We start from the raw sequence: 26,136 nt of genomic DNA, 5'->3' as shown, positions 1-26,136 counted from the left end.
ACAATCACACTGCTGTTACTAAACATGAACAATCCATTAGGCTGTGTGCAAGCACTATAAATATAAAAAGGCACTTTGTCTAAATGCAGCACTACAATTTTAAATTTAAAGTGAAATTTAAATTTAAAGTTTTTGTTCACTGCAGCTGCAGTCTCTTCATGCCCCACATGTGTGGAAATCAGAGAACTGATTTTAACAAACAGCAGAACCTTATGAAGTACTGCCCTATAATGTAGCTAACCTGCTACATTTGTAGCTTTTTGTAAGTTTCCTCAGAAACATTTATTCATTCCATACTATGGTAACAAACATTTTGTTAAATTTCCATCATATGTTTATGCCCTTGTTTTCAGTTTATCCACACATCTAACAACAGTCGTCACAGTGATGTCTGAAGGTCATAAACCACCCTGAGTTTAGTGCAAACTGCACTTAAACATTATGTCAGCTCCATGTAGCTCAGGAGTGTTCTTTACAGTGTTTCTATATTACCCATAATGCACTCTTTTCACATGTCTGTGTGTCTCGTGACCAGCTGGGGTCCCTCAGCCGTGACTTATGAAGCCGGACATTTAGCAGCAGGGGCCGGCCTTGGCTGAGGCTTTCTTTGGACCTTTACTGCGTTTCCCTTCTTGGCAGACGGGGGCAGAGAGGAGAGGAAGACTGAAGAGGACGATGATGATCAGATTCACCACCACACAAAATAGCGCTGACCCCATTGTGTTGGCGAAGGTGACGGGGATGGAGTGTTCAAAGAGCCAGGGGCGCCGTGTCACCATGTCCTGTTCAATGGCTTTTATCTGGAAGAGGCTGCCCAGGATGCCGCAAACATGGAAGAGCTGATGGCTGTGACCTGCAGAGGGAGCAGTTGAGTGGTGTTTGAGCTCAGGCAGCACAACGTCACAGTGGAAAGAGGAGTAAATTCAAGCCCTAAACTAAAACTACACTAAAAACTAAAAGTAGGTGTGAAAATTTTTTTTAGATAAGTGAAATAAAAATAAAAACTCAAACATCAAGTAACTGAAATGATATCGTGTATGCACAAAACTATCAACTGAAAAGAACAAAACTGAAGAACAAAAAAATTAAAATATACAAGTAAGTTTGTCTGGTTTTGGTTCCATCTGTTTGGTCAAATTTGTCAAAACGACAAGCATGAGGAGGCATGTTTATTGAGACTGGGACATCTTCATGACTGTGAGCCTTTACACAGTGTTGTGTTTGGATTAACACCTATTTTTGAACTTCTTAAATTTTTCCTGACAAATACCCCCCTTGTTTTGATAAAACTAAGCTAAAGCTAATACCGAAACCAATAAAAACAGAACTAACACTAATTATTTTTGAACGATAAAAAAAAATGAAACAAGCAAACCCACTCTAGAAACTAACAGAAACTAAACTGAACTGAAAACAAAATCTGAAAACAAGAATAAAAACTAACTAAAACTCCACCCATAAGTGAGCAACTGAGTCACATTTCCAACTGAATTAATTGAATGGAAAACTCTGTAGGTGGTTAAGCATTAATGTGAATCCAGTGTTTATTTGCAGTGGTCAAGATCTGAAATCTGCCATTTGACAGCAAGCTGTAAAAACTCTGCATCCAGAGACTAACTTTTTCATCAGAAGACTAAACACATCAGTGCATCATTATTATGGCAAATGCTTCAGTCAATGCACTTTTTAAAAATTAGTTTCATACTTGTATAATGAATACTGCAAGTTAAAGTCACATATTTTGTATGTATGGATATTAATATCATCACTTTCACTCAAAGTTCCTCCTGTTTTTGTTTTTGTGATGAAGACTTTTCTTTGCTTACAGTGGTGCTGAGTAACCTATGATATTGTAGTCTTTCTTAAGAACAAGAATTAATTGATTAACTTGATTAAACTGTGGCTCTACATGAAGCAACCACAAGGAACTTTCATATTGTGTTGATTGTGGAGGCGTTCATATTTACACCACAAAATATAACATTAAAAAAGTCCATGTAGTGACTTTAAAAATCAATAATTTGCATTATTGTAATACAATTGACTGCATTACCTCTGTGGAGGGGGCTATTGCTATCTGTTTGTCGGCAGGATTTAAGAAAAACTACTGGTCCAATTTTTATGAAACTTGGTTGGAGGGGTGTGTCATGGGCCAAGGAAGAATTTGGGGCAGAGAGACAAATTATTTTCCACTTTTGTTACCATTGCAAGAGAAGGCATTTAGCCTTTGGCAGAATAAATGTCATGCATCTTAAAATCCAGTAGATGGTGGTAAAGTTCAGCAGTGACAATACAGAGCCTGTCAAGGCATTACAGTGGCTGTGTTTACATGCACACAATATTCTTTTTTTTGCCCTTATTCTGAAAAAGACAATATTCCTTCTAAGTTGTTTACATGCCTAATGAAAATGAATATTCCTCTAGTATTTACATGCAGCAGTACATACTCTGATTATGGATGCTCCGTTGTGTCAAAATAGCATTTTTTCAACCTTTTCCACTGCTGGCAGACTTGTTTGACAGTCTGAACTCAACTTCCCCTCTTTGATTCATTTAATCACCTTCTTGAAAAGGGCATTACAATATATGTGCATGTCCTAAAATATTAAATGTTTAAAATGATGCTTCAAAGTGGGCGTGTGTTTCCTTCCAACCACAGATTTGAGATTTTCTTTTGAGCGCACACCTCTATCCTGATCCTGCAAACTCTGATCTAACTAATCCTCTGGGGTAGCTTACACGTGGTTGCTCAAACTTCATTAGACAGCAGTTGTCATGGAGAACTCGGGGACAGTAGTTTCATGGGAGAACTGTTACCATTGTTTTTTTTCCTCAAACTAAGGTGTGGCTATGGCAACATGCATACAAACACATCATGTAACCAATTATACCCTCACTCACACCCAAATGTGAGTTTTCTGCAATGAAATCCACCAAAGATATTGAGTAAAATAGCTCAAACTTTATGCTTCACAAGAACATGCAATAGTATTGACCATGAAGTTTGTGCTTGCAGGTTTGAGTATCATAGAAGGGAGGAATATTAACCGTGGAAAAGGTCTTCACTCTCCAAGTGCCCTTCTAATTTACAGTATAGAACCCACACAAGATTTGAAGTACTTTCCAAAAGAAACTGGTACTTAAAATGGAAAAAATGGGGGAAAAATGGTCCAACAGGAACAACAGTTATTACATTCCTGAGAGGAACAACAGACTCAGGTGATAATTCTCTCTGGATTCCAGTTGGCAAACAAACAAATGCTTAACATGCTAATGAGAACAACAGCTACTCCTCTGATCACTCTTACCTATGTAGTCGAAGCTGCCGGGTGCCAGACGCTCAGGTAAATGTGTGGCAAACAGGAAGCCTGTGAGGAAAGCCAAGGTGATGTGGTTGTAGTGGAGGATGTTGTTATCATTGTCTGTACAGCCTTCTCCTGCACACAGAAACACCTGTGAACACAACACACAGAGAGCAGATTTAACAGATTATAGTGCTGGTTTCTTATTAAGGTGTAAATGTCTTTATTAAGTATCTGTTAATGAAGCTGTTGTATGTCTCCCAACATGAGACTGTGGTTCTAGTGTAAAGACTGAAAATGAATTTTTTTAATGCAGGATTTTTACAAGAAACAGAACATCTGTAGCTTGGCAAAACCTCTTTGTATAAATCAAAGTAAATGCTTACACTTTTATTTTAAAAGGGGAGCTGAAAAACCATACATCCAGAAGAGGAACAGAGGTATTACTATAGTAACTGCTGTTTTGTAAACCTTTTGAAAGAAAATCTTAAATTTATTCTGCTCTATACTCAGCACTGTAAAAATCAGTTCTCCTCCACCACCAATAAAATTACTCATTTCTTTTATGATATACTGTAATAAAATTCTCTGCACGTCTTTGCAACTCTCAACCTTGAAGCATGGCTGATTTGACCCACGTGTAATGTTTAATAACCTTTATTTCCTCTTCCTCTTTGACAAAGGTGTTTTGCATCACAGTGGGAAACACTGGCTGGTTGGTGTGCTGAAAACATGCTAAAAACATGTGTCCCCAATGGACAGAAGAACCAAACAGGCCTATCAAGCTCAGGCTCAGAGGCCCAAGGGCTCAGGGGGCCCCAAAGACAGATCCTTTGCACGAAGTCACTGTTATTCACTTCCTTTTTTTATTGTCACATAGTCAAAGGACTTATGTCAGTAATATAGCCCCAAAAGTGCTACTGAAAAATAGCTACACTATTGTGGAATAGCCACAACATTCACTAAGACGATATCACAAGAAAAAAAAAAACATTGTGGTACATTTTAAGTGACTGTTTTATCGGCTACGTACTCCATGCAGTATGGACCCTGATAAGATAATGAGATGCAGGTGAATTTAGGTCTTACTTAATCTGCTGTTGGCAGACATTGTGTGTTTGTGTACTGTAAATCTTTTCAAGGTAGGCTTTTACCTGCAAGTCACAGTGCCTACCTGGCCTGGAGGGCCCTTTTACATGTCTGTGTCCAGGGGCCAATTGTCTCATAATCTGCCCCCAGTAGATATTTTACTCCACTGCTAAATACTTGGACATTTCTGCGTCCAGTGCAAAGAAGAAAAGTGTCTTTTCAATAAACTGTCTGTGATTCTTATTATGTAGTATGCATGTACAGAAATTTAACTAATTTTAATTAAATTCATGCAGCTACCATTTTGAGGAACTATTTCAGGTAAAAAGTTATTTGTGCATCAGCTGCTTTGTGTTTTTTTGTCTGTATGTTTGAACTGCGCACAACATTCACCTTCTATGGAAATAAAACAAGTAGAAGTTGGACCAGATTCATAATATGTATCATATCATAATGTAATAATATTACAGCTGAAAGAACTCTTGTCATGGACATTAACACAAAGCAAGAGACAATGATGTACCCTGAACGATGTCCAATATAGTCAGTCAGTCATCAGATATTTTCCCACCCTTTGGCAGACATAATTTTTTGCCATAGGTGGCTAATTTTTTTGCATGGAGGTCCAGTGTGTGTTTGTGCTAATAATGATTGGTTAAAAGCAGCTGTAGCGATGGGAGTGAACTACCGCAAAAAGGAACATAATTTTCAAATGGATTCACAGATTTGCACAAGATTTTGTGCAAAGGTCGTTCATGTGCCGAAAAACAGCTGATTAACTGTTCATGCCAACTGACAAAAAGGGGATGTAGCAGTGGCAGTGGCCTATAACAAAAGGTGCATTTTGCCACACCCCCTTTCATTACTCATAAAACAGTTGTCATGGGCACTTGTGGGAGGCATTATTAGAGTCAACAGTTCTTTTCTCATTGGTGATGGTTTGTGAGGTTGTTGCAGATGTGTCTCTTGTGAAGACACACGTGTGAAGTGCAGGGTTGCAGCCCTACCCTGTAGAACAGAGGAATGTTGTCAAACAGGTACGGGAAGGCAAAGGCAACAACACGGAGATATTTGCTGAACTTTGGACACTGGTATTCAGGGAATCTGAAATAAAAGCAGCAAGATGTTAATATAAACAGTAACAAACGATACTTATATTCAACGGGTGTGGTTAAACCATGTTAAACCATGTGTGGACCTTCTTGCACAGCATCACCACTGGCAATGCTTTGATTATTTAAAAAACTCTAATTAATTTAATCCTGCAGCACTACTAAAGAAAATACTTCAGGAATTAAAATTGAATTGCAAAGCCATATGTGTATAGCGAGTACAGTTTAAATGTCATGACATCTTTAACCAGAAGACTGAGTGTACATTAGCTTCACAGAATTTTCATATACACAAGTTTTAAAAAGTTATTACACATATTTTATAATACCAGAACACTTCAATACACTTCATTGTAGATTTTCTTGGAGCATCAGGCTGTTAGAGAACATGTTCTGCCGCTCTTTTTGTCAGCTCCTCTAACCTGCTCGGCTGAAACTACAATCAGAGTAAATCACTGTTATGGGCTGGTCCCTGCACTCACAGTTAGGGAACACCCATTGTATTATATTAAACAGTGAGTTGCTCAATCCTACTTTTGCAATCTGAGTCAACAATGTATGTGGGGAGAAGTCTGTCCTTTCAGAGAATAATCACACATTTTTAAGGGATTAATATGCATTCAACATCATTCGAGCCACAATAAACGTAATTTTAGATGACAGTGAAGTGATAGAGCAGCAGATTTTTAGCAAATACATTGTCTTTACCTCTTTACGATGTCATGATTATATTGTAGAAATGGCAAGCCAAGCCTTAGCAGTGGAGAGAGATGAGTGAAAGAACAATAATTAGCTACACAAGGCCAACATTAACCCAGTACATGAAGAGATGACAAAGCTAACAATGGGATTGTAAATGTAAGAGGTGGAACAGTGCTGCAGTGATACAGAATAGATACTGAAGTGGTTTCTTCTCCACAATAGAGATGTTTCATTTCATTTCATTTCATTGGGTGACTACTCAATTCAGATTTTGATGAAAGCTATGTCCTTTACCATTGTATTTTACTTGCCAACCGCTATAACAAGGCTGTATGGCAGGATTTATGTAACACATTTCCTGAAATGCACAAATGCACATCACAGATGGATATCACTAGGTATTTGAGGTATATTATTATGCTTATTTACCATTAAACTGTAAATAAATTAAATTGAACTGTGATATAACAATCGAGAAAGCACTGAATAAAGATGAGGGTAAAGAACTTCTAAAAAGTATTTATACTGAGCAGTTGTAGCTACAATAAAATGCACTGTTGAATGTTACTCTGCTGAAGTTTAGGATGTTACATTTAGCATTATAAGCATAGCAAAATTTATTAGCAGTCTAACAGTAGTTAAGTTATAGTAGTATGAGCTTTAGTTTGTTATGCTAACACATGTATTTAGCCTAACAATAAACTTAACAAACCATAATGAACTATATTATTGCAAATACCTTAACTGTGATATGTAAAATAACTTTGGGGTTTTTCAAAGATTGACAGGGATCTATCTTTTCGAAGAATGAAGGCTAATGTTAAACTCTGTGACTTAAAGGACATGTGTGTAGGAATGCAGTGAGACTGTAGACTGCAAACACTGTTCGCCTCACCCTCCCCTTCCAAGTGTGTAGGATCATCTATGGCAACTGCAAAACTTGTCAAAAACACTTTACATCCTATCTAGAGTCAGTGTTTGGGCTGCCCATTCTGAGCTACAGTAGAAGCGTTCAAAATGGCTGCCGTGGAAAAGGGTACAAATGGCGCAACACAATGATTTTTTATTTTCAGGAGATTATAAACTAATGCCAATGAATATTATATTCAATTTCTGCTATATTTTGCCGAGAAACCCCCATGAATCTTACACACTGGACCTTTAAACTGGACTGAGCTTAAAGTTAGCATGTCATCATGCTAGCACATTGATGAGCATAACATGATACTTTCTTTTTTTTGTAAAAAGACAACGTGTGTGCACGAAATGAATTTTCTCACCATACCTGGAGTAGCAGGCCAAGCTGGTGCAGACGACAGTGTTGAGCACAGCGATGGGGACGTAGCACTGGTGGAAAAGGCTGTTCACCCACTTGTCAGGGAAAACATAAGCTGAGTAGCTGATTGCTGACCCTGCAGCAGGACACATCAACTTTAAACACTATATTTTTAATAATTAAAATTACTGATAATTCAGAGTAGTGTAAACACCTGCCAATACAATGTCATCCAATACAGCACCACAACTAACTACAGCTTCAAACATGACAGCAGAGAGTCAATCTAAAACTGAAGATTAATGTTTCACTCAGACAGACTTTATTTCAGGGCTGTTTTGTTGGATAGAGTTACATTGACCACATTTATCTAAGAAGTATCAGAATATTATAAACATGGAAAGTGTCACCATTGAGGATGTGGTCATTCATGTTGTGATCTGCAGTATGAGCATTGCAGAGTATCTCTGTTGCTCTGTTTTTACTTTTTGAGATGCTGTTACCTTTTAAATGTTTACTTACAAATACAGCAGATGTGAATTTACACTCCTGCCTGTTTAAAGATAATTTCATACGTTGTGCAATTCTTTTACATGTCATATCTGGTTGAGGTGCTGATACTTAGCTGCTAAGTTGCTAACAAAATTCCGTGACAACATTATGCATGTTGAACACCCAGTGCATAAAAAACAACCAGTCAGTATCATTTCTCAGTGTCTGTGAACCACATATGCTTACCCAGGCTGTACAAACTGACGGCACCGTAGTCGAAGAAGAAGCAGATGTGTCGTGCCCGCGCCGACATGGTACTGAAGGTGTGAGCACAGCTGGACGCCAGTGGATAAATGCAGCAGGAGAGCAGCAAGATGACCAGAGGCCAGGTGAAGGAGTCCTGCCACGCTGTCTGAATCAGAACCACCGTCACCAGTTTCCATAGGAAGTACCTACCAGGAGAAATGGGTGATATTAATTTGACTAAACTAACTTATTAGATAATATTTGCAGCTGTGTCTAAACATACAGAGGACTGACATATTAAAGGAAAAGCCCGTGTTAATGAGCGGAGAAACATAACAAGAGCAGATACTTCCATACAGGACATGAGGAGCGATTAGATGTATGAAACTGCTTTGGCTGTCAGTCATCACTTATCAACACGACTAAACACCTTAGACAGGTTTCAGAGCTCCATGTTGATTTTTCTATGCATTTATGTAGTTTAAGTGAAAGCATGTAGCCTCTACTTAGCTTTAAAGGTGGGGTATAGGCAGTTTATTTTTGGTGTCATTGGGCAAAAGCTCTGCAAAAACCTTGAAGCAAAGAGAAAACTAGACTTCTGCTCCTTCTCTTTGTTCTGTTTTCAGGCCTGTGATGGGGAGACTTTGGCCAATCACAGGTCAGTAAGATTGTTTATTGTTGAGTCTCATTCCCAAAATGTCAGCATTTCATGACCTTGAAATAAGACTGAACAATAAAATCTACCTCCAGAGTTACTAACTGCACCTTTAATCAAGAGAATGGGAGAGAAGATCATTTCATTGTCTCTAAAAATGTTACCAAACAAATGATATTCAAGCGGAAGAAGAAGAAAACACTATTCAGTGGATCTGTTGTTACTTAAGTCTGTTAGCTTGACATGATTAAGAAATAATAGCAGTCAAAATAAGATACCTTCATTTTCTAGCAGCCCAAACTAAAACGATCAAACAACTGATACATCTCTCTCTCTCGTACTAAATGAAGGTTTCAGGCTGATTAAATACCATCCCTCACATTGTAGGACGACTGTATCAGTGGTGGTATCACTCAAATATTTCCACATGTAGGAGACAATGAAGGAGTGGTTGACAAATCATGCACCAAATGTAGGCGTTAGTTAAGTGTAAACACATTCTTCCCTCCAGACTTCAGCGCACGTCCTGTAAAAAACACATCTTAGAGCTCTTTTTTGTGATATATCAATATAAATATGTCATTGGTAATCATACAAAAAAGCAAGTATGTTAATGGTTTAATAAATTCCTGCTGCCTCTGTCACAGCTGGTGTCACGTTCATGCACGAATTAGGTGCAAAGTGCAAATACAAGTGCAAATTAACACCCGAACAATCTTGTGAGTTTGCTGCCTTTTCAGAAGACAAACCATAGAAGAATACAAGCATGTCAGGCTGATACTGGTATGACGTAAGCAACGCAGTTACAACTAATGCGACTGATACTGAGTTCGTTATATTTACAGTACAGCAGGTGTGCAAATGATCAAACATTGACAATAGTCAATAGTATTGGGGGTGTCAATTAGGTATGATAATCATGCCTCACAGCTCCAGCTCCATATTTCATGCACAGACATGAGAGTGGTATCCATCTTTTCATCTCACTCACAGCATGAAAGCAAATGAGCGTTATTTCCTAAAATGTCAACAATTTTTTTTTAACAAACCAAAGCAAACTGGAATGTTTAAACAGCTCCTTGCTGTGAGGTGACGGCAAACACTGAACTAAAGCCGGGCAGATAGAGACACTGACGAGCAAAACTACAAAATAACTGTAATAACGTGTAAACCTCTTGTGTAATGTCCAATGTTGACATTTTGATATTATTAATAAGATAATGCAAACATGTTGATGGACAGTACATTTCACATCTTATTACAGTTATATCTTCTTACACATGTTGTAATAAGATGTTAAGTACATCAAGAAAGACAAATGTTGAATTAACTATGATTCATTGAATTTACAGGACACTGTCACCCCTGAACCTGTTAGTGCCTGTTCAATGTGAGCAAAACCAAGATATTTATAAGTATCATGAACATTTCTGCTCAATTAAATTGTGCATTTGTCACCAACTGTCAGTTACATAACAGCAAACAGTTACACACAAAAAGCGTAATCTTATCAGGACGTTAAAGTTTGCATTGTGTATTTGTGAATCGCAGCCACTGTTTCCACGTCTCAGTGCACCTCATTAACAAATCAACATTATTTGTGCTTTTCCCCGTCACTGAGCACTTAACTAATTGTGGCAAGTCATATATAACCCTTAAGCACAGATGTGCTCATTAGTGGCTGGCCTGCAGGTCGACGCCGAACCCCGTGACACAAACACCCGTGTGCCCTTCAACACAAACACACACACTTTCTCCCTGGATCATGCAGTCAGAGCAACTGGCATCTCAGCAGGGAGGAAGTGCAGAGTGGCTGGTGGGAGCAGTAACCTCTGTAGTAACTTTAAATGCAGACACGTACCCACATCAACACACGCACACCAACAAAATAATTGCATCAATTATAGAACTGCCACAAGTCTTGGAGAGATTTAACCTCTAAGCTTTTTCTTCTTCAACTTTTCAGCCTCTCTGTCTGCACCAACAGGTGCTGCATCTTAAGTCCCTCAGTACACTGTAAAATGTAGAAAACTCAATGAAATAAGGCAACAAGCTGCAAAGTGAGCCGCAAAGCAGAGTTTACTCAATTTTAGGGCCACCAAGTTGTGTCAACTTCAGTGTAAGGAAGCTTCAAACTTGGCATTGCTAGTTGCATCACTTCATTACATCAACATTAACTGTTTTGTTTAGATTACTTAAGAGTTTCAAAGTAGACAAACTTAGGAAATTACATTGAGTTAATAGCAGTACCAATCAATAACAATACCTCTGAAATTCTATGATTCTCGATATCCAGTTCAGTAACTGAAACACTGTGGATGTATTCAACTTGGGACAGAGGTGCTGGTTCTCATGACATCCATAAGACTGGATTTCCAGTTTGTTTGTAAAGCAGTGTCAGGTTTGATCCTCCCCCACTGTACAACACTACCTGATAACTACAGCTATTGATGTTCTTCTAACAGCCACTTTCACACTGATCAGTTGATCGTGGTTGAAGGCTGAAATGTGTAACAGAAAGCAGGTTGGTGAGAGATATACCAAAACTCCAACATAAGTTTCCTCAAATTAGCAAAAACAAGTCTGCCTGGAGATTTTTAATCCAAACACAATGCGTGCTGGCAGGTAAGGAAGAAAAAATAAATAAAAATGGAGGACAATGTTGCATTTTGAGAATAAAGTCAAAATGTCAATAATAAAGTCAAACTTTCTGTCAGGGGAGGAAGATTTTCAAGTAAAAATGTTGAGAATAAAGTCAAAATGGTATTTCAATTTATTTTCAACATCTCACCTTTATTCTCACCTTTTGACTTCATGAAATACAAAACAAAATTAAAAAAAAAAAAAACTCCCTCCTTTCATTATTGCTTATGCCAGGTCTTAATACTCTCCTGTATGGAGTTGTGCTACTAAGATGCTAATGTTTCAAAACAACTTAATTTGATGAGTTATTTAAACAATCAGAGAAGAATTCATGCATTTTATCCCAAACAGTATCAGTTTTTACAGTGCATGGTACAAAGTTGAGTAAATGTATGAGTCGAATAAAGGGTCAATAAACTGTAGCTATACATGCAGCTATACTATGAGAGCCCTGCTGAACTCGAGTCTTGTCGACTGGGAGGTGCACTGCAGGAGGTCTATAGGACTCACATGGTTGCTGGGATGTATGACTTCAAAACAAACCTGTGTGTATGTGCAGTCCTTCTCATATTACTCTGATGGCTGTGAGTGTGCTGTGCCAACTGTCAGTATCCACAACAGCTTTATTACAATATAAAGTCCACTGCTCTCTGGCTTCTATTTAACTCTGGCAAGAGTGCATATATGGTAATAAATATAAACTGGGATGTATGCACTGTCTGACTGAATATGAATACTAAGCAGACAGATATTGTAACTCTGAATCTGAGTAGTAAAACTTAATGGTCTTTAGTCATTAATGTGCCAGAACTGATATAATAAATCCTCTGTCTTTGCATGATAATACAGTAGGTATGGAGCTATGACTTTATAAAATGTCCTACAAGCTCAACAAGCTGTGCAAGATTCCTTCTAACATGGAGTGGGTCAAAGAACGATTGTTATGCCTGACTGTGAAAACACACAGAAGCACTCTTGTTTTGCTTTTGTGGAAACGTGTTTTCAGTCTACCGGGCACATGCCAGATAGCAAACACACATTTATGAATCTTAAAATTATGATGCATAGCAGCAAAAAAACACATTTGCCAGCTGTACCATGTGGGCAGAAAGTGGGTCCATATGTTGAGCGTCTCATTGGTCAGCTGGAAGAGGCTCAGGACGCAGTCAGTGGCTGAACTGCGAGGGTGTCTGTAGCCGGAGATGATGCTGTCCTCATGGAAAACCTCCAGAAAGAAAACTTTGGTTAGTTTTCGGTCGGTCTGATAATTTCATGAGACATATTTTCTCCAGCTCTGGAGGCAGAAGAGGTCTCTGAAAAATTATTCTGAACAAACTGTAAAAAAAGAAAACACACACAAGAAGAAGTTCTCAGTGGAACAAGTGTTGCATGTTTAATGTAATTTAAAAACAGCCCAAACAGAGGCGTCCCAAGATAAATCTGAGGGGTCACAAGATGATTAAAGGTATAAAAAAGAAAAGCAGGTGTTTCTTTTAAACAATATGTTTTGCTGTTTTTTTGGACATACTTAAAGAATTTTAGTGCTTCTAAAAAGTTGACAATCTGTAGTCTACAATAATAATAAAATTATCAATTTTGTGCAATGATATGGCGCACACTTATTTCCTGAGACAAATACTGTTACCGCATCAAAAACCAATCATGGTATTTATGTTGTTTTTCGGGCGTTATTACTTTAAATACTGAGCTTAAACTTTTGAAAGCTTGAAATGATATCATGTTTCTTTGTCTCTTTTGTCTTGGGTCAAATGTGCCCCTCTGACAAAACAACTGCCCCCAGCCTGGGCCCCCAGTCAAACTGATCGAGAACCGCCAGTGACAAGTCACAAGCAGACACTGATTTGTTTAAAGGGGTCACAAGCCAGTTACACTTTATAATAGCCATTGTTAATACATAATGAATCAATAGTTAATTTAACTTTTTTTGATAATTATTTCACTGCTAAAAACAACAAAATGATAATTAACAATGTTAACTAATTATTAGTAATGTTATACTTTGTAATCAGTTCTGTATTAATGTGATCAGAATCTAATTATCATTATCTCTTATCAGTAAGACCACATGTAATCTGTGCTGCAGAATTCCAACAATATTTCCACAGATTTGCCAGAGTTTAAATGAATAGAGACAGTGTTTGTAAAACATATTTATATAAGTGTTGAAGTGGCAGTTAATGGTCATTAATGGTTAATGGTTTTGCAAATTAAATTTTGCGCTATGTTGAAAATTGAACCTTGCATTTTAGCAGCCATGTGTCTTTTATGGTGGTCGACTTTTCTGCAATATTCACATTTTGTTTTGAAACGTTGGTGATGAATCTAAAATCTTTCTTGTAAAATAATTAAAATAATTCTTTCATCCCTGCTTGTGTTAATTTTGAGGTGTTTGAATCTACTGCTTGTTGTGCTTATTTTTGCTCAAAAATTGTTTTTCACATTACAAGCAAGATAAAAGAAAAACATTACACAGAATTCTGATGGTTTTTATTCTGGATCATTGCTAAAAAAAAGCCTCCGTTTGGCTCAGGTATGATGCAATATATAGTTTATCAACAAATTATTTTGTTAAACAAAAACTAACTATAAAATATAGCTTGACTAATAATTAGCAATTATTAGTTTAGAATGTCATTGTTTGTTAAGCGATAAGAGTTAAGTAACTATAAACCTAAGTTGTGATAATCATCAGTTTATTATTTATTAATGATGATTATTATAAAGAATTACCTATTTTTCAGTCTCTACACTGCACTCATGGGTAAAACTGAGTAATCAAACATGTTTATTTCATGGAGCGAAATATGAAAGGTTTAATAAGTCAAAGTATGGCTGAGCAAAATTATGACTTACACTTTTGACTTGAGGTTTCTTTAAAATTGCCTGGAGTGTTTTTTTAATGCCATGAGTCTACCTGTGTGGAAGCTGAAATGTCCTACGTGTGCAGTAAAGATCCAGTGAAGATGAACTTACTTTGGGCACTTGGTTGATGGTGAAGACTCGTGGTAACCTGATGAGGCTGAGCATGACTACGGCAAGGTGCTGCTGCTGCTGCTGCTGCTGCTGCTGCTGTCTGGGAGGAGAGCTGAACTGAGGTTGCTGACAGGGTGTGCCTCCGTCTTTATAAGGCTTGTGTTGCCATGCTGTGCTCAAGGTTTCTCCCCTTCATCTCCTCCCTCTTCAAACCCAGCGAGAATATCCAGTATACCTGTGCCACACCTCCTCCTCCTCCTCCTGCTGCTGCTGTGTCTCTGGAGGCGGAGGAAACGTGCACTCACACACAAAGGCATGCACAGTCTCACATGCACACTTGCTATTTGACACAAGAAGATTTGTCTAGAAAGGAAGACAAGTTTTTCAAGATTACACCACAATCATGGTCACTATGCAAGTCCAACCACGCCTGGTAGGGTAACTTAAAAAATGTATTCTGATACAATTACTAAGAACTTGTATAAATATACAGCCAGTAACAGAATCCAAGTATCAGAATGTTAAAGTAATGTAGCTTGATTACTTTCGTATTACCTCAGTACCAAATATGGTGGAATTGTTGAACCTCATACAGCCACAAAATATTTTTCAGTAGTAGTGGTACTGACAGGTTAGCACGCAAACTGGATTTCTGTGAGAGTGACGCTAGACAATGGTCTGTGTAACTAATGTTTGCGGTTTCATTAAATGTATCTGTAATCTGATTTTTTGGTATCCTAATTATGTAAGCGCATTGCCTGATTACAATATTTTAACATTCACATAAAAACAAAGCTCTTCTTTGAGTTATTGCATAATCCTCTCACAAAGAGATGACAGTCAAGCCAGTAAAGCAGGTTTCATTAAAAAGATCTCCCTTCATTGATGAAAAAGAGCTGTAATTGACATTAATGGTCTACATCTGAGACCGTTTCAGCCGTTTTCCTCTCAGCGAGTGCAGCAGATGAGGATCTCAGCTCAGCGTTGAACTTAACAAGCAACAACCTGACTTTTCAGCCGCTCCAGATAAGGCCGACACCATGAATGAAGGGTGTGAATCGGCGTGGCTGAAAAGTCAACAGATTGTTGGTCTCCCTGCTTAAACTGACTTGTCACCATCTGCCCTCAGAGAGACGGACGGGCCCAGTCAGAGCTCCCCGGGCCTGTTATCTTGTTTAAACTCTAAGGCAATGAAAGCAAACACATCTCACCACCACTGCAGAATTAGGAAGTAGAAACTGTTTTTTTTTTTTTTTTTTTTTTTGTGGTTTGTTTGCCCGCTCATGTCACAAATAAAAGAAAAAGTCAATTAGATTTTGTTGGTGTGGTGTATTTTTTTTTTATTTTAATCACATTTCAATCACATCACTGTAGAGTTTATAAAAGCTCATTTGTTTTGAGCTCATTAATCTGTAACAAAATATCACGCTTAGTTAATGCTTCATCTCAACGGCTTGATGGAAAAACCAAAACTACTCTAGTTTTAAATGCCTAATCCTCAGTAACAAGCTTCTGTTTACAAGTTCGGTCTAAGTTCAGTTGTATGTTTAAAGGGATAGTTCCAGTTTTTTGAAGTGGGGTTGTATGAGGTACTTATCATAGTCATTACCTACAGCAGAAGGTGATCAGCATGCCCTCAGTTTGCAGAAGCAGCAGCAGTATGACACAGAGGCTAAGAAATGTTGCTGTAGACGGGGTCAGCAGCAAAACATGTTTTTGCCACTTAAAAAAAAATCAATATCAGTTTCAGTGTACACTGTTTAGAATATTTTCACTGCTTTACCTCGCCATCATACAGCCTTTTCTGATGGGAAACCGAAGTTATATAATCACGTTTATCACTCTCTCCAAACCAGCCAGACTCCATTGACAAAAACAGTAATTTTACCTCAAAGAACACTGTTGTGTTGCTGGTCTACTGCTGCCATTGGAAAGGGCTGTGAAAATATTGGAAAGCGGTGAAAATATTCTAAATCCTGGTTATTCAACACGTGGTCTGCAGCCCCCAGCAGGTCCTCAGAGTTACTGCATGGGGGCCGTAAACTTTGTTAAGTTTTTGAATTTTTTTTTTCCCTTTAAAAACTCAAGTCTAAACTACACCCTAACATGAATCCAACATGTTTTCAGAAAATATAAATTGGCATATTCATAAACAAACAAACAAGAAAAACACCAGAACATTAAATTTACACAACACTGATAAAAAGCTGCCTAAGAATCCTTGTGTGATTATCTGAGCTAGCTAATCCAATGGATTTTTTTTTTAAAGGTTAATTTTTGGGCATTTTTTGCCTTTGTTGACAGTGACAGCTGAAGGTATGACAGGAAAGGGGGGTGAAGAGACAGGGGATGACACGCAGCAAATGAGCCACAGGCGGGATTCGAACCAGCAGCCGCTGCAAAGGATTAACAACCTCAATACATGGTGCACACGCCCTACTGACTGAGCTATAGGGGTGCCCCATCCAGTGGATTTTAACATCTGAAAAAACTTATTTATTTATTTATTTACTTATTTATTTTAGAAAATGCTAGAAATGGCATTAGTTAAAATTTATGTTTTTTGAGATATTTGTGTATTTTGATATGATCATTTTGTGTGAATATATATATTTTTGTTGCTGTTTTTATTAGTTGTTAGTCTGTATTATTTTTTTTTTGTCTATTTCTTCTTTATTTGTTTAAATTTTTCTTCATGGCTTTTCATATTACCTGTATGTGTGAGACCTAGAGACTTAAGGTTCTGAAAATAAATACTTAGACTCAAAATCGTAATCAGTAATTTAATTGCATTTTTGATTTGCTTCAGTTTGTAACTAGGTAAAACTCTCGATAAGCCTGTAAGGCTTTTAGTCTTTATGTTGTTTTGTTTATGTTTTTAATATGTACTAAATAGAATCAAATAAAATCGAATGATTCTCAAACTGAGATCCAGGGACTAAGTAGGGTCCTTGAGTGGGTTGAAGGGGTTTCCAGCAAAAGAACAACAACAACAACAACAAAAAAAAAGGTTCTAAGAGATGCTGTAAGTCAAAATCCTCTCAAATTTAGGGTCCGTGGTCTAATGTGCATCTATGGGTCCTTGACGTGAAAATGTTTGGGAAGAACAAACCTTCTAAATCACTGTGCAGCACCTATCCATAGAAGCAAACCAGTTAGCCACATATTATTGAAACATACTGGACAATTATCTGTATTATTATCTGAAGTGTAAAGACACAATTTGCTTCTGACCCTGCAGTATCTCATACAACCCCACTTAAAAAAACCCAGACTATCCCTTTAAACTCTTTGTTTTTGTTATGCCAAAGAAGCCAGTGCTAAATTTAAGTGTGATCTACCATGGTTATGTAGTAAGCTGCAATCACAACAGCTCAGTGTGATGAACTAATACATGTAGTACAGCAAATTATCTGGGGATCTCATTCAGCTTTCTCTCAGAGGAGCAGAGCTGCAGTCAGAGTCAGAGCAACACCACGGCTTCACAGTCAGAAATAAATAAACCAGCAGGAGATGGAAGAATTTGGTTTGGCCCGAGCTCCGTCGGTACAGTTAATATGTGAGTTAATATGTACGTCATTAAGACTTTAGAGGCAACAGTATAAACAAAGCCAAGAACCGAGGGTTCTGCCAGAGGATAGAAAACAAGGTCAAGTGACGACAACAAAGTTATTTGTAGGAATATGGTGAAAGAAAAAGAGAAGTCAGAGCAGTCTGTGTTCAGCGGAGATGAACAGATTAACATAACTTCTTAGTTTTATAGTTAAGTTAAAGTTTAACTTTATTCTTTTGTGTTTTAACATCTTGGTAAAACCATTTACATCAGCATACCTCCTGTAATGAATAACTGAAAGTTATAATTTGTTTTTTGTTTTTTTTTGAAGTGGGGTTATATGAGGTGCTTATCCAGAGTCAGTGTATTAATATCAGTAATATCAGTTTAAGTTTACACTACATATAGAATATTTTCAGGGCTTTTCCTTGCTGCCAGAAAGCTGTAAAGCTGTAAACCTATAACTACTGTTATATAAGGCAAATATTGCTCTCCAAACCAAACAGACTCCTTTGACAAAATAAATAATTTTTAAGGATGAAATGATTCCAAAATCTCAAGGTATGATATCACAATAAAAAGCCACAATATGATATTTATTGCGATATTAAAAAACAAAGAAAAATGATGACTTGAAAAAATAACCTTTATTAAATAATTAATCTGATATATAGAGCATTTTTTGTTGTAGAAAATTCAAACGTGTTTGTCCTTTTAATGAAACAAATTCAAAGTAGCTGACCGAATCACATGCAAACAATTGTCATGAATTGTCTTTGGCAATCACGGCTTCTGTTTGTAAACTTTCAAAACAAAACAGCAGTCAGTAGCAGTTCTTTTACACTTTGCTTCCTACTCTGGAGCTCCTGTCTGTACACTGACCGTGGATAAGTACCTCACACAACCACACTTTAAAAAAATCCAAGCTTGATGCCGGACTGGAGTGTGCTGGGTGGGTTCGCTCTCCAAAACCTGATTGGTTGCGGTTTTCACTCCATTTCAGTTTGGCACACAAAGCAGCTCATGCCGCTTAATGCTGTCTTGAAGCAAAAGCTGTGTGCAGGAGGTAAACAAAACACCACGTGTACCAACAGCTATAAATAACACAGTCTAATAAAAACATGTTTCACATTACTGGTTGAATCTAATTAGAGAAGGTTCTTAAGTGTGTTTACCATCACTTACAAGCTGTAGAACGATTTGTTTCACCCGCTGCAGGGTGATAATTAGGTGACAGAGATTCGACATCATACCTGCCACCTCACATGCCGTCTCCACACCGTGTGTTTGCACCTGAAACTAACAGCGGCGTCTCAGTGTACCAACAAAGTTTAACCACTGGAGGTCAACAGAATCAAGATTTACAGGTGGTGTGAAGCTACTCTTTAAAAGTTTGAACATTAAACGTCTAAAAAAAACTGTCTGTCCCAACTGCAGCTGCCCTCAACAACAACTGACCCCCACTGACACTGACTCTCACCCAACCACCCCTCACAGACTCTACCTACATTAACAAAGTTACATTAACAAAGATCAACTCTACACCATCTAACCTACCTAACTATATCACACATTTCACTCGCACATTTCACTTCATTCCACTTTTGAGTCTGGTCTAACCACAGCAGTTCAAACTTTACACTGTAAATACTGACATCAAGTTTAAATACAAATACTGAGTTCACCTAACTCTGTTTTTATCAACTTGTTATTAATAATAATTTTAAATAAGTTACTTGTACTTTGAGGTCAAAAAAGCTGCCAGACTCAGTGTGCTTGAGTTTGGTTCACTTAAACAAACCGAGTACTTAGATGTTATGCTTTTTTCAGTGGTGAAAATGTGACAATGGACAGCGAGTATCATGATTGGATGATGATTTTTTTTTTTTTTTTTGGCTGAACTATCCCTTTAAAGACAACTATTTACTCCATTTTTCAAAGCTACTGATTCAGACAGTGACAGTGGTGATTTAGTACACTGGTTCCCAACCTGTGGTTCCTGACCCCCACTATGGGCTGCCAATTCACAGAGGGTAACAAGGTCTTCTTGATTTTAAAGGGAAAACTTGCCATTGTCTTTTAAAGACAAATCAATTAATTTATCTTTAAAATTTAAAGTGCACTCTAAGATATAAACTTAAAAAATATCTGACAGGATAAAGACGGGGTGCAGACCTGAACATAAACTATATTCACAGAGCCCTCACACTTTGCTAAACAGCCTCATCCTGCATCAGAACAGTAGAAAAGAAAGAAGAAGAAGAAAAAAAGAAAAAACTAAATTTGTCAAAAGAAAAGATACTAAAAATACTTAATAGGCCTATTAACCTAAGTTTTTAAGGCCTAAAACAAAACAAAAACATAATGCATCTGTATTATAGAATTGGAGAAAACGTTCCTAAAATATCAGGGAAAAAAACATCTCTGATGCAATATTCACTGGAAAATATATGCTTAAATTTCAATAAAATCTCTCATTTTAAACTTTCCTGCAGTGACTGTGTTCTTTATTTTGGTTAATTGTTCTGTCTGGTTATTGTTATGTATTGAATATAATATGAAACATGCTTAAATATGTCACTTAGTCAGGGGCTGACAGTTTACTCAAAGACAGACGAAGGGAAAAAGGTCAGGAAACACTGATTTAATATCGCAAGTACACTTTAAAAAGTCATTAAAAAATAAATATTTTCTATATGGATTTGTGACAAGATGGCTGCCGGTCCTTAAAAGGAATTAGAACTGTTGTGTTCACTCTGACAGTGACATCACGTCAGGGTCTGTGACATCAGAACGGAACCTTTTTCAAATAGAATTCCGAGAATTCTGGGCCTCCTTCCCAAACCAACCTTTGATGAGGTAAGACCTGATTTTCTTTGCTCGTGTGTTTTGGTTTTGTTGAACTATATTCTGCTCAGAAAGGAGTAAATGTATTTTCTTTGCATCATTATGTGAAATAAATACATTTTTATGAGTTGCTTTCCAAATAACATTGCAGCAAAATGTACACTTTTTGGTCTGTACTCAGAGAAATGTAACTGCAGTTTTTGTCTCACACAACACAACTTAAACTAGTAAACTTGTTTTATTTGGTGTCTAAAATGCAAAACGGATGGCATTTATAGTTTCTTCTTTATACTAGAGGAAATTTCATGTTGAGTGTACAAATACAAATTTACAAAACAGGTTTTAAAAAAAGACAAACTGCAGTGTGTTTTTGTTCATGTGTTCATTTAGAGGAGGTTGGGGGCAGCCCATGCAAAGCCTTAAATACAAAATAAGCATATTTAAAGTATTTGAAAATGTCATGGTTCAACAAGTTATGTTTTCCCAGAATGTTGTGATGATGATTTTATGGCTTTCTTGAAAAGTGATTCTATTGGTTTAAGTGTTGTGACATTTGTGAGTGACTAGTTAGTAAAACAATATTTGATATGGGACAAAATCATTGTGTGCAAAAACATTTGGGCAGCATTAATTGTCAGAAACGGCCTAATCATTTAAAATTTGGTAAATTTAATTTTACTGTGTTTTACTCCTTTTCACATGACTTTTAAAGGTTAAATTTGAGTCCAATGTGACTCCAAGATACTTCAAACATTTCAGTGAGTCACCTCTACTGATGGTTTTGTATAAATCATACAAACTGTTTTTTAGTGTTCAATTAGAGACGTGGTTTAGTAAGACAGTCCTGAAAATGTGTCATTTGATGGTTTTGGAGCTGATAGTGTTTTCCAGTTGTGATTCTGTTATTTCCAGTATTTTAAAAACAGTCTGTGCATGATTAATAGGTCTATAGGTAATATCAAATGGAGTAAAAAAGCTGGCTTATCTCACGTAAAAAGTGTTAAATTTGGTAGCTAGGGTGGCGGATTTTGTTTTTTCTACCGATAAATTTGTTTTGTTATTTCCTTTTCAATAATATAAATGAAGAAATTTGCTTTGACCACAGCCACCATCTACCATTTCTCTGAAATACATTAATTCACCTCAATAAAACTCTTACAGAGCTGCCTCAACGCTGTGCTGTTAATTCTTTGGGACTGTGTCATATTAGGATTTGCATTTAAATAAATTTGAAAGTGTACTTTTGTGAACTTAATTGGAAAAAAATTGAGTTTTTCAAAAGCATGTTATCATTAGGGTATTATAACCTGAACATAAGAATCATTTGTAATATGTACAGAGTTTGTGGGTTCTCTTCTGTGGAGGCTGCCATGTTGTACCGCCATGTTTCTGCTGTAGCCCAGAACAGACAAAACAAACACTGGCCTCAGATACTGCCTGTCTCATTTTTCACTTGTTTCACAGTCACTGTAGGTTGGAAGAAGAAAGTGAAGCAGGATGTTTGCAAATTGTTTATCAGTGAAATAATCAGTGTGTGTGTTTGTGTTTGCAGTTCTTCAAAGTCGGTTCGCGAGAAAACTAAGAGCATGAGTTCTGGATTCAGTTCCATTGAGAGACCTCGGTCTCCAGGAGACGATCATGGAGGAGCCTGGAGGAAGGGGTGGCAGACCTTCGTCTCCTGGAGGCCTCGTCCTTCTTACCACCATGAAGGCGCACGAACAAAGGGGTGGCAGACCTTTGTTTCGTGGAGGCTCAAACTGTTATACCACCGTGGGAGCGCACTGGCAAAGGGGTGGCAGACCTTTGCCGTGTGATGTCATCAGCCCATCTACCACCGTGAGGGCACCAAGGCAAGGGGGTGGCAGACCTTTGCCTTGGGACGATGACACCAGCCCAGCTACCACTACGAGGGCACCATGGCAAAGGGGTGGCAGACCTTTGCCATGGGATGGCAACCCGTCTACCACCGCACGGGCACTGGGGCAAAGGGGTGAGAGCCCTTTGTCCTGGGACAACACCAGCCCATCTACCACCACATGGGCACCGAGGCAAAGGGGTGAGAGCCCTTTGCCTCCGGACGACACCAGCCCGTCCACCACAGCACGGGCACCGGGGCAAAGGGGTGAGAGCCTGAACTGAAAATCTTTACTCAAGTAGAAGTACTGTTGCATTGCTAAAATATTACTCAATTACAAGAAGAAGTACTGGTGTTAGAAAAATACTCAAGTAAAAGTACAGAGTACTTGTTGCAAAAACCACTCAGATTAATAGTTACTTTTAACTGTTGATGTCATGTCACCTCTCCAGACTAGGGTTGCAAATGTTGTATTATCCTACAATTGATTAATCATAATAATTTATAAGTCTTAAAACATGTTTATTTCCTGATACTGGCTGTGCCCAGTCCCTGCAGTCCCAAACTGTCCACACTGTCCCAGTGACACCGGGATTTGTTCAGGTCAAACTGTCAGATGAGATGGTGACGGTGCTGGATGGGAGCCAGGAGAAAAGAGAAATTACATATATGGTGTGATACAAAATGAGACATTCTATGAGAGGCATAACAATACAAATTATTCAAACACATTTTACATAAGATAAGAAAATTCCTCTTCAAGGGATGATAAAGTGAGGTGAAATGAAACCAGACACTATGAGATTCACAGAATTTGGAAGAAAACTGGATAAGTCTGCATTTTCAGATGCTTGCCAACTGAAGTGTTTCTGATCCACTGCTGACTGATATTTATGCCGATACTTGTACTACTCCTTCTCACCACGAGGTGTCAGTGTTCTCAAACAGAAGCTGCTCAGGTTTGGGCGTGAACAGGTGCAGCAGTTTATTCTGAAGATTCACAAAGAGCAAAACCACTGAGAGGTTTTTGTTCATGCTGTTTATTTTTCAGCCTGAGCTTAAGATTTTCTTCAGAGGACTTTAACTTTGCCCAAAGATTTTCAGTTTTGCTTTTGTTTTTCTCTCTTATTAATTCATTTATCACTCAGTGACCTTAGGCTACGAGGCTACATCTTTTGGAGACTTCACAGGGAATTAAAGTGCATCTCTGCAGGGACGGAGAGGTCTTGGAGCGCTGTGTGCTGTTTTTATTGACTCTTAATGAGAAAAAGTAACAAGTTCGCTTCAGGCCAAAACCCCCTCCTCCCCCCCCGTCTCCTCTTCTCTCACATGCAAACCAAACTGAGCCTCCTGTGGCAAGACCTGAATGTTTGTGTAACATCAGCACAACTTCTCACATTAAGCATTCATTGAGTCATTGTTGCGGATGCAAACGTTGCTTTCTTTAATATTGAAAGAACTTTTGTTTTTGTTTACTTCAGACGAGGGTAAAATGGTCCAACAGCTTAAAGCACAAGTACTAAATTTTAACCTATTTGATTGGAAGAACACAACAACTATATAGATTTAATTCACATGAATGCAGCGGTAGATGTACTTTCTAGTTACTACACTTAAGTTAGGTTGAAATAATTTCAACTCCTTTTGTTTTAGTGATGAGTAGTTTAATTTCTAATGGTGCATCATATTTCATGAGATTATCATCCAGTACGTTTTGTATATTAAATCTTAATCTTCTAATGAATGGGGTGGAGGAGTATAACCAATCATGAAATGGAAATACTCAAGTGAAAAAGTACCACAAATTTGTGCATTAGTTCTAGTACAGAAGTTGAGTTAATCTACTTTTTTAAATTCTTATCATAAATTAGAGAAAACAATGTACACAATACAATTACAGGTCCAAGTCTAATAAGGTCCGATAATCTTACTCCTACTGTCTTTTTCTTGAATTCCTTCATTATTCCATGATAATAATACGGATGATAACCATGTGCTGAGTTTGTGTTGGGATGTGTCGAGGCTGTGTGGGGTTACAGAGGGACAGATGGGTGGTAGACTTCACTGAACCGGGCTGCTGTGCTGCAGCTGCTCAAAGTGTTGGTGCCTCCCTGGTGTTTTGGTTGATGAGGTGTAGTTTGTGTCTCCAAATGAGGAGCGTGTGCGGCAGACGCCCCCTGATACATTATTAATAGTTGTTAGACTCCAGGCGGTGGCTTCTTTTTTTTTTTTTGGTCTCTCTGTTGATTTCAGACTTTCACAGCTTTTTCAGTGTAAGACGTCCCCCGCCGTCACAGACTTTCTTTCTCTTTCTCTCCTGTACGTCTCTATAGCATTTTACTATTCACTCGCCGCCCTGCTGCTGCTCTGTCTCCTCATTGTTCTCTTCAGCACCATCATCATCTCTGACTTGGCTGGTGATTGCACCATTGAAGACTTTTATCCTCTCTATCACGTAAACTGAAGTGTGCCAGCTGCTCATGAATGAGCAAAATACAGCAATTACCAGGTTTGGAGACTGAGACAGGAGATTTATTTTATTTCAGTGTAATAACCTTTTTTCTCTGTCTCTGGTGTTCATTTAGGAGAGAGGAAGAGACTGAGCTCAATATGATAACACTGTTTGCCCAGTCGCACAAATGAGACAAGATAAGAAGTGAAGTTTGAAAATGATTTGGCAGAGAACGTGGAGAAATGAATGATGATTTAGTGTAAAGCTTTACATCAAACTGCTGAGGTAGCTGCAAAAAGAGGACAGAATTGACGAAAAGATCAATATCAGTCTCAAATCTGTCTGTTTAATGTGAAGCTACAGACAGAAGCCAGTTAGCTTAGCTTAAAGACTGTAAAGAGGAGGAAACAGCAAAGTCCACCTACAAGCACCTCTACAGCGCATTAATTTACACATTATATTTTGTTTGTTTAATGCATACAAAAACCAACATGCAAAACTGGCAAGTCATATGGCAACAGGAACTGCCCTTTATTCTGAAATCCTAATATTAAAAAAGCTCGTCTTGTAGCGCTTGAAATGGATTCACCAACGTTTTCACTCTTTTTTCGTCTTGGTCTGAGGGAGAAAAAACTTGGGATTTTGTTTCAGCACCGGTCAAGACCACAACTGCGAGGATACCTCTAACATTTCTGATTTATTTGTTTTGGGATAACGGGCTGTTGGACAAATGGGTTTGAGGTCCAATGGGACAGTTTTTGTACTAATAGTGTGCCGCGGGAATCAGTTTTGCACCTCTGGTTTCCTCGTCTCGAAGTCAATGGGCCTTTGGTTGGATGTGTGAAATTAGGTCTGTGGCATAGTTCAAATTTTAACGTTAGGGGTTCACCAAAAAAATACAATACAATAAATTATTAG

At 37.9% G+C, this 26,136-nt stretch overlaps 1 protein-coding gene across 1 annotated transcript; it reads right to left on the bottom strand.

Annotated features, from left to right (window-relative positions):
- Positions 1-128: 128 nt before the first annotated feature.
- On the bottom strand, positions 129-14,629 carry paqr5b (progestin and adipoQ receptor family member Vb). The gene is made up of 8 exons (XM_084742941.1): positions 14,512-14,629; positions 12,615-12,742; positions 8,220-8,425; positions 7,491-7,617; positions 6,212-6,256; positions 5,399-5,495; positions 3,309-3,453; positions 129-853 (listed from the first exon to the last, which is right to left on the bottom strand). Exons 1-8 carry the CDS (start codon positions 14,563-14,565, stop codon positions 573-575), a joined length of 1,083 nt encoding a protein of 360 aa, XP_084599067.1. The 5' UTR covers positions 14,566-14,629; the 3' UTR covers positions 129-572.
- Positions 14,630-26,136: the final 11,507 nt, after the last annotated feature.

The sequence above is a fragment of the Lutjanus erythropterus genome, chromosome 1, assembly GCF_056507025.1.
Source record: "Lutjanus erythropterus isolate fLutEry1 chromosome 1, fLutEry1.hap2, whole genome shotgun sequence".
Classification (NCBI taxonomy): Eukaryota; Metazoa; Chordata; class Actinopteri; order Lutjaniformes; family Lutjanidae; genus Lutjanus; species Lutjanus erythropterus.
Note: the sequence above shows the minus strand (reverse complement) of the source record. Positions and strands in the feature narration are given on the sequence as shown.